Genomic DNA, 14,368 nt, shown 5'->3' on the forward strand with positions numbered 1-14,368 from the left:
GGGGTCGGACTAGATGATCTACCTAGGTCCCTTCCGACTCTAGCTACTATGAAACTATGGGTCTCAAGTGGGTGATGCTGCCACCAGGTAAAACTGTCCTGTGTGCCTTGGGCACAGTCAGACCAGGAAGGGTCATGGCATGGCTCTTCTGCCTCATTAGCAGGGGTATTGGTTTTCTCTGTTTAAAAAAAATGCTAATTCTCTGATTAAAAATCCCAAATTGAAATCCACATTTTCCGTGATTGAAATGAAGTGTGTGTGTGTGTGTGTGTGCGCGTGCGTGCGTGCGTGCGCGCGGGGGGCGGTATCTAGGTACCAGTTGAACACTTTGAACACAATGTTTTATGGAGACATTACAGTTTTTAAAGCAATTTGGAAGCCTGCCAGTGCCTCAGTTATTATACTAAAATAAATTCTAAATGCCTGTCTATTCTGGCATTTGATTTTAGGTGATTTTTTTTATCATGGAAAATCAGAGTTCGCCCCGCCCCCTTCACTCACCAGGATGCTGGTTCAGCTGCAGCTGTCTCCCCTGCTGCTTTGTGGTGGTGAGCAGCTCTGAAATGCCGGTGCCCTGCCCCTACCCCTCCCTGCGCACAACTCTGTGTCACTGCCGCCATGCGTCACCTTGGTGGCCGTGATGGCACAGCACTTCTTCCTGTGCTGGGTCCTGCCTGCTGGGCTGCAGAGGCAACTCCTTTCTGGAGCTGGTCTGGTCTGGCCTGGCTGCAGCTCAGCACCCCACTATGGGCGCCAAAATCTCAGGGGACACGTGCCCCCCCCTGCTTCCCCACACATCACCTGTGACCTCCCTCATCCCATAAACTTACCTGGAGGGAGCAGCAGAAGCTGCTTCCTACCACCCTGCCTGGCTGCCACATGTGTATCCATATGCCCATGGTGCCCCCTGTCCCGTTCCCCACCAGGGAAATGAAACACTACGTCCCACTCCCCCCACCCAAAGCAGCCCCTTACAGGCTGGAGCTTTACCAGCCTGCAAGGGGAGCCTGCTATTTCCCGCATTTTTGTCCGGTAAAGGGGAAAATCCACATTTTTCTGTGGTAAAGGGGAAACCAGGATCCCTGCTCATTAGGGTCCTCTGATCATCTTAGGGCAGGCAGGAAAGCTGTCTTGTGCTGCACCCCTTCATGGTCAAACCTTGCACAGCATCTCATGGAAATTGGGGCACGGAACTGTCCTGTCTGCTTTTGTTTCTGGGAGCAGTATTTTCGGGGAAGGAACGGAGGGCATGCTGGACCAAGAAGGGCTGAACCTTGAGCCAGCTCTTGACTGCCTTAAGAGTCTCATAAAACTATAATGCAGGAGGAGCGCAGCACGCCACAGCCCTGTGTGTGGGGCACTTTTATCTGACCAACACAGGGGCACCTGCGTTATGACACCCCTGGGGGAGTCTTACGGCATCCTGGTCAAGAACCACTGCCCTATGGTAAACGAGAGTGTAGAACAGGAAGATTGTATTACCTGTGTGGGGTATTGGTGTGACACTATTACTAGAAAAATGTTGGTGTTGACACTTTAGAAAGGATTCAGAGAATGAGTTGAAGCTCTGCAAAACTATTTTTGAGCAAGACTAAAGAATCATGGTTTATTTGAAGAAGGTGAGCTGATCGTGATCTGGAAGTATCTGTGTGTGGGAGAAAATCTTTGGTAAGTGAATAGCTTTTTAAACTAACACATGAAGGCCAACCAGATGGACACACTCAAAATAGAAATAAAGAACTGTTTTAAAGGATAGTCACTTTCCTTAGGGAAGTGGTTAATTCTTCCTCACCTTAAAATCAGAAATTATATCTCCAGAGTAAATGAAATGGTTAAAGCAAACATTAACCAACAGTTAAGCCTTGATTTAAATTTCTGTTATTCTTTACTGTATTACTTTTGTTGTTCTTCTTTAAATCTTTTAAATAAGATTTCATGTTTCATATTTTTAGGGGCTGCTTTCTTACCTCATCACTGATAGGCACCCTTGCGCTAAGCCTTACAATACCTCTGTCTATAATAGCTGACATGTGCATCCGGAAGGTAATGTACACTTGTTTACTGATACATTTTGAGCTATATTAATATGCCTACACTGTTTTTTTTAATGCAGTGCCAGTGTTTACATTGTTAAACTATACAGTGGATTGTGTTTTATCTTTATTGTCGCTTAGTAATTGTCAAAGTGCCTTCTCAGTCATCCCTTTCATCTGTATCCTGTATTTCATCTCATCTCAGATTTGTATTTTGTATTGCTTGTTTAATTAATCTGGCTGAGATTACTTTTGATCAAAATGTTAAGTCATTAAAATCTCCTACTCTGAGCACCTTACATAGTCAATCATATATCTGTAAAAATTTATAGAACCAGGACTCCCTACAGAGGGACTTAAGTATATAAAATTCTTCCTGTGGCCTGCATATCTTTAAAATAGTCAATTTGTGTTGTTAAAATTCAACTGTAGACTAATGCCACAGCAGATAGAGAATTTAAGGCTTAATTTTTAAATCTTATCAGTTGGTAAATATTAGATGAAATGTGCAAATCAGGTTCCCAATTAAATACCCTTTTATAATCTGTTCTAATTCCATGGATATTAGGCGTTAAATACCTGTGAAACAATGTTGTACGTGATAAAATGTAAGTATCTGAAAATATGGTGTTCAAAATAGAGACTAGGTAGTTTATATTCCCTCCTGTTAACTTAAAGAACTAACAGTCTTGCTGCTGTCCTTTGAAAGGGTCTAGGGAGACTTAACCTTGTGTGACAAAGTAAATGCTCCTGGGAGCATAGTGTACATCCCAGAAATGTGGTATCAAAGGAGATAGTCTGCCACAGCAGGATGTTCCTGATGCCAAACTTCTTGGAAGTAGTTTTGGAACAAATAAACCATTTTGCTAGAAATTTGAGGCTTATCACAACATAAATCATTTGAACTTCTGCAGCTTTTTGGAATAGCTGTCAAACCTGGCACATAATACTGCTTGTGGAGGAAGTGGCAGAAAGACATTTGTGCACAGCATTTTTAAAATCAGATATTGTTTTTGCACACACATTCGTTTCCTATGCCAGCTAAAATGAAAAATATTTTGTAACAGTTTATGGAAGAGTTCTAGTGATTTTTTTTCCCTTTGTTATAATTAAATATTAAAATGTTAGTGCTGCAATTTAAAATTTGATAAATAAATGTAAAAGTCTCTGTTCTGTTACGCAACTGAAATACTGGAAATTTTGTATGAGATGGTAAATCTTTACCTTGTTCATTAAGCAGCATGGTACTTTAAAAGTAATTTATTTTTGCTGATACTATATTTTATAACTCTGAGGAGCTGCTCTTTGTAGGTAAGACCTTTGCCTGTCATTGAAATGCAGCTTCCTTTGGAGTATAATGTTTAACACTACACAGCAACTTAGGATAGGAAGTGTTACCAGCTGCCAAAATTAGACTCTAGTCAGGTCATTCAGGGTTAACCCCCTTACTCTGATGAGGCCATGTGTCTCTTAATGCCTCTGCTGCACATTACATATTTTGCCCAATTAACTCAGTAATTGTGCATTAAATTTAGACCGGCCACACGTGCACTGCAAGCAGTTAATCATGTGATAATTACTTTGCACATGTGGTTGCTCTAAGTTTTATTGCACGATTAATCAGTTAATCGTGACAACTAATTACACAATAAACTTAGACCAACCACACATGCACAGTAATTATCACACAATAAAATGACTCTCCAACTATAAAAAGAGGCAAGGTCTGTTGCTTGGAAATGTGTAACAACTCTATGGCTGGTTTCTATCTGGCTTTAATTTGTATGCGTAGCAGGGCCCTAATATCCATGGTCTTTTGAACCAATGTGCCAAGTGCCTGTTGGCAGCTCAGTCTGCCTGTTGCTTGTGACTTTCACCAGACCCGTATTCTTTTGTATTTTCTCTTGACATTTTTCATCAAACTCTGCCTCTTAGTTTGAAAGGTGTCAGAAAAAAACAAAGATCAGTGTAGTTGTTGATATAATAAAAGTCTATACATTTATCTGAATATCTCAGGCAAATTGCTTAAGTAAGGCAGTTGGAGGTGTCTGCATGAATTGTACAGGCATCGTGTATTATCTGTAGTTTCCAATTTATGCCACCTTTTCAGCAAAAGCTTATTTCAGAAGGTAATGAGCTGTTGTAATTTTTAACTCCTTGTATACCTTGTTTCATTTGGGTTTTCTTACATTACTTTTGAGTTTTTCTCTTTGTTTGTTTACAATTTCCCCCCTACTGTGAAACATAAAAGTAGGGAAGGAATAAAGTCGATCAGCTTCTTTCAACAGGAGCATTTAAAAACTGATTGTTTTCCCAAGAAAAAATTTCAATTCTCATGACAAATTCTGACTTTCTTCCTTTGAAATGCATAGCTTTGTTTATCAGTTTTTGGAAACCTACTTTTTTAGGTTACTTCTTGGTTTTTCAAGCTCCCTTTTTTAAATTTCTCATCTCCTGAAGAAGGGGATTTATAAAACCCTAGGTTACTGAAATCTATTCCAGTTTTTTCCAGTTTTTTTTTCTGTTGCAAAACAGCCTGATTTGGTGAGCAACTGGTATCTTAACTCAGATGAGAGAGGCTTCATGCCTTAGCTTCTGTTAATGCTGCCACAGCCATTGCTCCAGGTGAGAGCAGGTCTTTTTGTTCTGCTCTTTGTAAGCTATTTGTTGTTTGAAAAGTAATAGGAAAACTCAAGATGTTTCTCACCTTCCAAGGGCTCCCTATTATTTTATTAATAACTTCAGTAAGTGGGGGTTGAGAAAAATCTGTTGCTCAGGAAGCAGCCAGATAAAGCCCTTATGTAGGAAAACCTTTTTCTACTCATGACTAAGACTTCCTAAAATGTGTGCAACTCCTTGAATACTGCAGTGCTCAATAGGAGGTATATGATCTGTATGATAACATTTCAATGCATAGCTTGCTACATCAGTAATATGAAGTAGCAATATCTTGTTGTGTTGTAGGTCGTCCTTTTGCTGTATTTATTGTTTTATTTTAATGTTAAATACATGACAACTTAGTGGTAGCTTTCCAAAATACGGTACCTTGTGAAAGTTAAGTGCTCAAAGTACAATTAGTTTGATTTGTTAAAGGCTTTTAATTACATCATATCAGGCTGACTCTTCCAATGAGTTCATCGCTGTATATGTTTGTTATGGAGATATTTGTAGTAACATTTTAGGTCAGTCAGGATTTTTGCGGTGTTGGATTCTACTACTGTGGTAAGTCCTATAAAAAAAAAAAAGACCTTTCTTCAGGCCTTCCCCACAGGGAAGAAAATGCATGATAGCAAGATGGCTACACTCAAACCGAAGTGTAAGCAAATATCAAGTGTTATGCATTTTAACTTTTAGTGTAGTCGTTTCCAACCATTGCTCACACCAAGTTGTATGCTCAAGGGGCTGTGCCTCAGCCTGTCTTCCACAACAGGGCCTGACATGCTAGATATACACACTAACAAGTGAGAAGAGAGCTGCTTATATAAAAGCATGAGCATAAGAAGATCTGGTTGATGCAGGGAAAGATAATAGAGAAAAACAGAGATTGGGAGTGAAAGGAAATACTTCCAGCATATATATTGGTAGATTGGTTTGTGACTAATAAAAAATAGTGTCGCATAACTATTATCTGTAAAAGTCACAAGACTTCCCAGTACCTAAATTTTACCAATCTGTAAAATGGGGAGAGTACCCATTAAATTATAAATCCTCACATGGAAGTATTCCTGGTAGCAGTCTTATTTTAGATGGGAGCAGACGGTCTGAATTAGCAAAAATATTTTCCTTTCATACATTTGAATTCACAAAAATGTCCACAGGAGCAGCTTAGAAATTCAAGACGTGTTATTCAGCATGGCGGTCCGTTTACACTGTTGTTGAACTGTACCTCTCCTCTCTGGTGGGGGAAGAACCTTCTGGTGGGCATAGCAGTCACCTCCAAAAATCCAGGGGACTTCTCTCCATTGTATGCAGAGAATCGTGTTTTTGTCTTGCCTCTGAAATATTAGATACTGTAAGGTTTTTTGTTCCACTTTGAGGTAGTTTGTTTACATTTAGCTATGGAAATAGTTTGTTAGACAAGGGTCCGCTTTCATAATTCATTCCCAAAAACCAACAGTTTCTTTTCTGAACTATTAGGTAGAACAGACTTGCAGCTCAGTCCTTTAAATGAATCAAACTTATTCTATGTGGGTACAAATGCAAAATGCATGCAACTATCGAGACAGATGAAATGGCAGAGACAGCTTTAAAGTACTGTTAGATGGGAGATGCTGTGTATCCTAATGTAAAGGCAACAGTATGTAATTATTTTTATGACACTCCTCACTATTATCTGAGCACCTTTAGTCTCTCTTAGATGTTTGAGTTGTTAAGAAGCCCAAAGCATTTAATAATTCATCTAACTTCCTAGACTCCTGTCATTTCTATTTGCTTTTAACCTTGTTTCCTGTTTTCATACATCTTTACCTCCCTTTGCAGTCTGTTGCTACCTGCTGGCAAAATCTCTTCTAATCCTGCTCCTGTGTATCATCTACTACTGTTTCCCCCCTCCTCCCCTCCATCCCTGCGACTTTTTCCATCTCTCCCTTTCCTTTCCTTCTGATCTTCTACCTGCTTCTTTTGGCTTTCCTGTCCTATCTACAGTAAAATCAGTAGCATCCTTTTCTTTTACCTCCTACCGTCTCCTCGCCCTTACTGAAAACTGCTGCAGCTGCTTCCTTTAGTCTGCCTTTATGATTGTGCTTGTTCTGACAGCCCTCCCCCCCAGCCGTGCACTCTGCTACTCAGAAGGTGGTAGCAGTGTTGGTTTCTCTCTCCTGCTTCTCCCTTGCTTTTCTACTTCAATTGCACACTTCCTAGCTTTTTCTTTTTGTCTCCGTAGGTGTCTAGGTGTCATCTGCCATCCAGGTTACTATCACCTTTAGTTTTGCCTGTCTTCTTTTTTTAGTAGCTTCCGCTGTGGCTGGCTGAGTGCTGAAAGTGTCTAAATTCTTTCCTCCTTTACCGTCTGATACTCAGTTGTCTTAACTGGGGGTGGGAGGGAACGGGATGTAGTCAGGGGACCTTTCCCCCTATCTCTGGAGAGTCAGTGCTGTTGGTGTAGCAGCAACAGCCAGAACAGGTAGACCACGCTATTGTAGTAGCAGCAGGTAAGACTCCTGCTTCTCGTAACCCCAACCCTCAGCAGTACCTCTTCTCTTTTTACCCCCCTTCTCCACCCACCACAAACTCCCCAGGGTACAAACCTTGCTAGGTTAGGTTTCTGTGGATGCCTTCGACAGCTGAGTTGTTCTGGGTACAGTCAGGTAAGGCAGGAATCCCCAGGGAAGCTAGATTCATAGATTCCTAGAATTTAGGGGCTGGAAAGGACCTCGCGAGATCATCCGAGCCAGTCCCCCTGCTCATAGGCAGAAAAGAAAAGACTGCTATTTTAAGTTATCTCCTTAAGAGAGAAGAGGATCGGCTTCTAGACATAGAAAATGAGGAATTATATCTCCTGTTGTTGCTTTACTTAAATCCCTTGATTTCTTCAAACACATGTACTTGTATTGGATGCATATCTGGGCAGGCTCTTCTGGGAAGGTTGGTTTTCAAGGCATGTCTTTGGCCCAAAGCCATAACAAGCTCTTTTCTGCCTCATACCTCAAACCTGCCCAGGTCTCAATCAGCTAAATTGGTAGAGAAAACTTTTCTCTTCAGCTTTGCTTGTATAGTTATTGCTTTTGCTAAGCTCTCTGGGGGAGCTTATTCCACAGAGCCCTCAAAATGATAGGGTGACTACATAACAATCTCCCTGACATGATTAATACTTTGAATACTTAGCGTATTCAGTGCTTTTTTGAAGTAGTTTCTGTCAGAACAGTATTTTATAGCTTATTGTATAGTAATTATGTCAATTGCATAACTAAAATGACATTTTAGGCTTTCATTTGTTATTGTATTGGCAACACATTAGAATGTCACATGCGTGCTTGAGACACAAAGTATCAAATTTGCTGTAATTATTTGCTTACCTTTTTCTAGCTCTAGTTCACTTAGTTCCTTCAATTTTTCTTAAGGTAAAGCTTCTGCTAGAGTCACTATTGGAGCTCAAGCATTCCAATTATCTTAGATTTAGATGTACAGTAATGAAGTGTCTATACTATGTTGTTAAAATCTTAGGCTGTTTTAGTCACGGTAGAAGACTTTTCTTTCCACAAGGGGGAGCCATGCTTATGGTTAACAAGTGTTTTATACTTTAAAAAAAGTTTCAGCAAGTAAAAAACACTCGTTAATAAGAAAAATAGTATAGACGCTTGCTATTCTTATTATTTCCACCCAGGAAGAACAATTTCTTATAATTTTTCAATTGTTCTTCCTTTTTCATGTGCTTTGTTTGGTCTATGACCAGTCAAATAGCTGACAAAATTAGAACTTCTTTGTTATTACCATCCATACCTTCTATGGATACTCTCCTCCAAAACGGCGAGTGGTATTTTTAAACTAAAGCCCACAAGTCTCTGAAAATACCTTTTTAAAATAGGAATGTTGGTGTTTGCACTGTTCTGCAAATCTTGTAAAAGCAAGACTGAAAAATTCACACTAAAATACATTTCAACTGAACAATTAGTTTAAAATGCCAGCGTAGTTGGAGTGGAGGTATAGCTTCGTGCCAATTCACTTGGACATTCCTACAGTTGTATAACTTGCCTACTCATTTTTGGCAAGTATGAACCTTGCCTGAGTTAATTGCTATCAAATTGCTTTCAACTTTTAAATGAATGTTAAATGTATGTTAAAGTGTATGTTAAATGTATAGTGCGGCAGTTTTAAGATGAGAACCATAATTCTGCTTTTTTCTGTTTTAAATTTTAATTCTGAGTTGCATTGTCATAAGGGTTTGGCTACTTTTACTTTACTCGGTGGGTGCATACAGGCATTCAGGGAGGTTAGATCATGTTAAAAAAGGTCACCAGATGTTCTAACTTAGTTCACCCAGGTACGGATCGTACACTTGGGTCCCTAGGTAAGTCAAACTAAGGGTAAACTGTACAGAAATTCCAGGAAGGTTAGATTGGTTGGAAAATGGCCAGCCTGATCTAAATTAACCCTGTCTCCGAGGTAGTCTAACTTAGATTGGGTTGGCCATTTTTTTTAGACTGATCTAAGTGTTCCAGACTTCTGTAGAGTTCCCTGGGGCTGGGGCTGGGAAAGCCCAGCTCTTGGCACCGGCCTCAGGCCTGTGCTTTTCCTACCTCCTTCCTGGCACTAGACTATTTTTTAGCTCCTTTCCAGACAGACAGTATCCCTCCACAGGGCAGCCAGCTTCCCCACCACCCCGCCAGCCCACCAAATCCCCCAGCCCACAAGCTGCTCCCGGTGCTGATTTTATCAGCATTTGCCAATGCTGGGAGGCAAAAAAGTAAGTCCCAGGGGAGGATGGTGGAGGGAGGTTCACCATGGGGGTTGTTTGTCTGAGAGGGGAAAATGGGAGGGCTAAAAGAAGCCCCTGATCCCAGGGGGGTTGGGGAGAGAGGGCCCCCCCCCCCATCCCCTCCTGTCAACCCTGTGAGCCTCCCTGGTTATGCCAGACCCTCTAGGACTCCAACCCTGCCCCCGTAGTCCACCTCAGCCCTCCCTTAGCACCTCCATCCCGACTTACCTTAGATCAGGTAGCTATTTTTAACTCTAACCTCCCCTTAACCTCTCTGAATGTCTGTATGCAGCCTGTATTCAAAGGTTTTGCAACTGAGCTCGGAATCTGTCTTTCCTTAGCATAGGCTTAAAGAAGTTGTGACCAAGCAACAATGGGAAGTGCCGTAAATGTACACTGATGCACCCTTACACATTTCTTGATACCTATATAAAATGTTCACTGTTCTTGTCAGCATTTGAAACGACTGTTGCTTTGGGAGAAGCCAGCTATAAAGGCAAAGAGAGTAGGAGGCTTTTTTCGAAGTGGTCAGTGTTTCTCTGCTAACTAGATAAGTAACTTCAGGTGAAGTTTTATTTTGAAAGCTAGATACAGTAAGTTCATTTGGGGTTTCCACCAGAGACTACATTGCTAGATTTGACCCATAGGCTATTTTATCTCAAAGGTCTGAAAGCATACTGTGTTCAAATATAAAGGCCAAACTATAAAGACTGATGCCCGTTAGACACATTGACTTATTGAGAGCATTCACGGTGCATAAATTTTAAGCATGTATACAAGTCTTTGCCAATTCAGAGCTTTTTATTGTTTGGTTGTATGTAGTTTGAGGGAATCTGGGGCAATTTCTTGTTTATGTTAAACTTATAAAATACAGCCTTCATATTGAAAAATGCCAGGTTTTGTTTTAATCTATATCACAGTGCAATCACTACACTTGGGTAAAGCCTTTATGTTTATATTCTTGTCCAGAGGAATTGTAATGCTTATAGAAATTGTTACAGGTAACTTTTAAGAAAAATTGCAAATTTTTTCCAACTCCAAAAGAAATAAAACCAACTCAAAATTCCCAAATAGACTCTCTTTAAGACCTTTGTACCTCATAGGAAAAGTAAATGCACAGGCTGATGTTATTGCAGCTCCAAAAGGTTCTATTAAATGCAAGTCTTTACAGTTTTGATATAAGTGATACCTGTGACAATACTAAATGTGCACTCTTCTTAACTAGTTTACTTTTATTGCATTTGTCAAAAACGTGAAAAATATTCTGTTTTGATATATTGATTTAATAATTTCCATGCTTAAAATCCAGGCGCAGTTTTCCTGGTTATTTTTTGCAGGGGCAATCCCTGTATTTTTTTCTTTTTTCATTGCAACTCTGTTGTGCCATTATAACAACTGGGATCCAGTGATGGTGGGAATTAGAAGGATTTTTGCCTTCATCTGTCGAAAGCATCGAATTCAGAGGTAATTTTCCTGTCTTCTTTCTCTTTCATAAATCATAGTGTTGTTTCCTGTTTTTTTAGTATCTTTCCTTCTTTCAGGTCATTTCAGGGAAAATATTAAAGAATTTACATGGACATTTATCATATTCCCACTCACTAACCTGTGGAATGCAATGCAGTCCAGTGAAAGAAGAATACATTTAAAAAAAAAACATATTCAATTTTTTTTCTGAAGTGACAACCACTTACAATTTTACTTTTTCCTAATTTATTGTTCCTGTGATATTTCCTCAATACCAGGTATCAAGCTCATTTGGCTGTCTGGCCAGATCTAGACCCACCTCTGGCAGCAGGGCTGGCAGTGGCAGCATTAATGCCCCCAGCAGCCTAAGCCACCGTGTCCACTCAGGGAACCATGTGTGTTAATACCATTGTTACTAACCTCACTGCTGCCAAAAGGAGTCCATAACAGGGCTCCATACCCAAGATTTCTGTGGTAGGGTGAGTGATGGTGGCATTAATCCATGCAGGTTCCTTATCTACTTTGTAGGTTCAGTTCACCATGTGTGTACTACCACTGCCACTTGCTGGCTCTGCTGCCAATCACAGCCCCTGCAGGAGCCCCATGGACCATATATTTGAAACCCCTGCTATGATGCAAAATGGTTATTTTATTGCTTTTAATTATGACCGACCTCTTAATTACAGAACATTGAGTTACTGAGATAAATGCAACTCAAGATGTTACCATCCATTCATGTCTATTCTAGAACTTAAGGCAATTTAATTTTTTTTTTCTAATTATAACATGAATATTTTATCTCTTTAAGAACACCAGAGGAAAGTGAACAATGTGAAAGTCTCATCCCTATGCATAGTGTTTCTCAAGAGGATGGAGATAACTGTTGCTCATAAACAAGAGGTATGTTCAACAAGTGAACTTCCAAGGGCATAATGAAAGTTCAGACTCTATACAATGACAATACCAGGGCAATTTTTTTCCCTTTTGAGTTTGTTGGTGCTTTCCTTAAGTGGTTTACAGTTATTTTGCCGTAAGTAATTTTTTTTAATATTTAGTAATAAGCTAAGCATAATATGGAGTTCCTTTTTCTGAATTAGTAGTTATGAACAGTATTTTAATACTGAGTTTTATACCACAAACTAAGAGATTTAAACTGTACTCTTTAACTGTATGTAGCCATGCACATTTCAGCTTTGTTCTAAATATTTCATATGATTTTTTGGCAGGGCACTGTGTGCACCTGTCACTTTAAGGCACTGGAGCTGGCAGCCTCCAGATGCCTAATGAGGGCAGCCATTTTAGGTTCAGGGCTGCCCATATAAACAAGGCAGTTTGGCTGCTGGAGGTCAGGTAACAACACCACCTGGCCAGAGGGCTGCTGAGTTTCACCTGGGGGTAAGGGAGGACCTGTAGGGGATGGTAGGAGGCTCCTGGTCCTGGGCATGACCTAAAATGGCACCCTGCTGGGAGTGGGTGGCCTGTTGGGGCTTCTAGTGGCATGGGAGCCCCCAGGAAATGCCAGGCCAGTGATCACCCTGGTGAAAGGCGGGATGGGGCACCTTGACCCCTAGTCCTCACCTTTGGGTGGTTCGCATTCCATTGGAGGTAGTTGCGGGGGTACAAGCCCCGAGGAGGAGAGTGGAGAGTCGGAGGCCAGGTGTGGCTGAGGCCGCCTGAGCCCTGTGGGGGTTCAGGACCCCTAGCTGGAGAGTTGGGGCCAGGCACGGCTACAGTCACCTGAGCCCCCCCCAAGGAGGGAAGTCCCAAGACCCCAAGTAGAGGGGGCATTGCGAGCAATGGAAAGCCTTCAGTTGCGAGGGGGCCAGCGTGGGAAGCCTCCAGTTGTGAGGGGGCAGCGTGAGAACAGAGGGGGCCACAGTGAGAAGCCCCAGTGTGAGAGAGGGCTGCGGTGAGAAGCCCCAATGAGGGAAGAATGGGGGCTCAGCCAGAGAGTAAGACAGCTGAGTCCTGACCCCAGTAAGTCCTCCAATGTGGGGAGGCAGAGTTTGGGTCAAAGGCAACATCCGGAGTAGCACCACGACCTGCTGCCTGGGGGAGTGAGAGTCCTTGTGAGACCCTGAGGCACCAGTCATGGTGGTGTGAGGTACTCCAGCTCCCCACGTCTGTGAAGGAGGACCCTGAGGGGGGGACCCCAAGGAAAGAGTAACGGTCAGAGCTTCCCCTGACTGGCCCAGGCGGGGGCCAGGACCGGGGCCAGGACCAGGAGAGTCAGAAGGGCAAGGAGGCCCACCGAGAGGGTTGCCCAAGAGCCAGGGGCCTGGGGTCCCAACTGGCCTGGGGGTGGGCTGGGGCTAGTGTGAGCCGAAGGTCCCAGGGAGGGGACCACCCCCAAAGGGGAACCGATGGCAGGGAGATATGTGGCCCGGTATGATGGCGGCAGAGTCTGCCTGAAAGGAGGAACTCAGGTGGGGCCCTACAGTAGGATTCTGGGGCCCATCGTGTAGGCCTGGCGCATAGGAGAACATCATGATGTCATCTGTGAGGCTTGGGCTGCAGTGTAGGGGAGGAATGGAGCCGCAGATAGCGCCCCCTAGGAGCGAAGCAGAAAATGGGCAGCCTCCCACTTAATTTACAGCCATTAATTAATTATTAAGATCAAGGCGTGGTGGGCAAGAAGGTGGGTGGTTAGCCCAAGAACAGGTGGGCGGGCCATGTGGAGATCAGCCCCGAGCAGGCCTCCGTTACAATTTTAAAAAATAAATTACACTTGTTAATGTTTTCTTCAGTAGCTCTAATTGTTTTGTCCCAGACCTCTCATTTACATGATCTAAAATTTTTCAAAATGTCATTGAAATTTACCAGTAAAGTAAATTGTAATTTTTCACCGTTTTACCAAACTTCTAATGAATAAAGCTTATTATTCTTTGAAAGAAGGTAAACTAGCTTTCCTGACAAGAAGTTGTAGAATTTTCCAGGGATAATAAAACCAGAAGTGAAACATCTGGCAAAATTTGTTTCTGTGTTGTTACAATGCCTGCTTGGCCTTGATAGAAAAATATCTCAATAAATTTGCAATGTGTTTTTCAACATCTTGTGTAAATAGTAGCGTAACTTAGGGTTAAGTAGCCAGGGCATGTGTCCCTGGTGCTGACCTATTGTGCTCCCAAATCTACATTTGTCCCTTGCCACTGACAGTGAGATTTTGTAGCACTTTGGGGGCAGAAGGCGGGGGCTGGCTCAAGGGTTTGGCTCCCTGGAGCAGGAATAGAAGTTTCTTGCAGTTGGTGAGGCACCTGGCAGTGTGTTTCCCCAATTCCGCCACTGGCCTTGGCAGTCCCATGGTGTTTCAGAGGTACAGCTCCTTTGAGGGAAAGTATAGGCACAGGCAGCAGCCAAGGGGTCAGCACAGGCTTCCCCCACCCCACCTGCAGTGATGCCTGCAGCAGCTGCCCAGGGTGCAGGCCTTACCAGTTATGCCTCTGTGTGTAGCCAGTGT

At 42.3% G+C, this 14,368-nt stretch overlaps 1 protein-coding gene across 1 annotated transcript in view; it reads left to right on the plus strand.

Annotated features, from left to right (window-relative positions):
• SLC35F5 (solute carrier family 35 member F5) overlaps positions 1–14,368 on the plus strand; it is a 68,918-nt gene that overhangs the window by 49,172 nt on the left and 5,378 nt on the right. The window contains exons 13-15 of the mRNA XM_019553603.1: positions 1,953–2,043; positions 10,757–10,911; positions 11,720–11,811. Coding sequence (XP_019409148.1) covers positions 1,953–2,043; positions 10,757–10,911; positions 11,720–11,804 — 331 coding nt within the window. The 3' untranslated portion in view covers positions 11,805–11,811. The remainder of the gene's footprint in view (positions 1–1,952; positions 2,044–10,756; positions 10,912–11,719; positions 11,812–14,368) is intronic.

This window comes from Crocodylus porosus, unplaced genomic scaffold, assembly GCF_001723895.1.
Source record: "Crocodylus porosus isolate Cpor-Errol unplaced genomic scaffold, CroPor_comp1, whole genome shotgun sequence".
Lineage (NCBI taxonomy): Eukaryota > Metazoa > Chordata > Crocodylia > Crocodylidae > Crocodylus > Crocodylus porosus.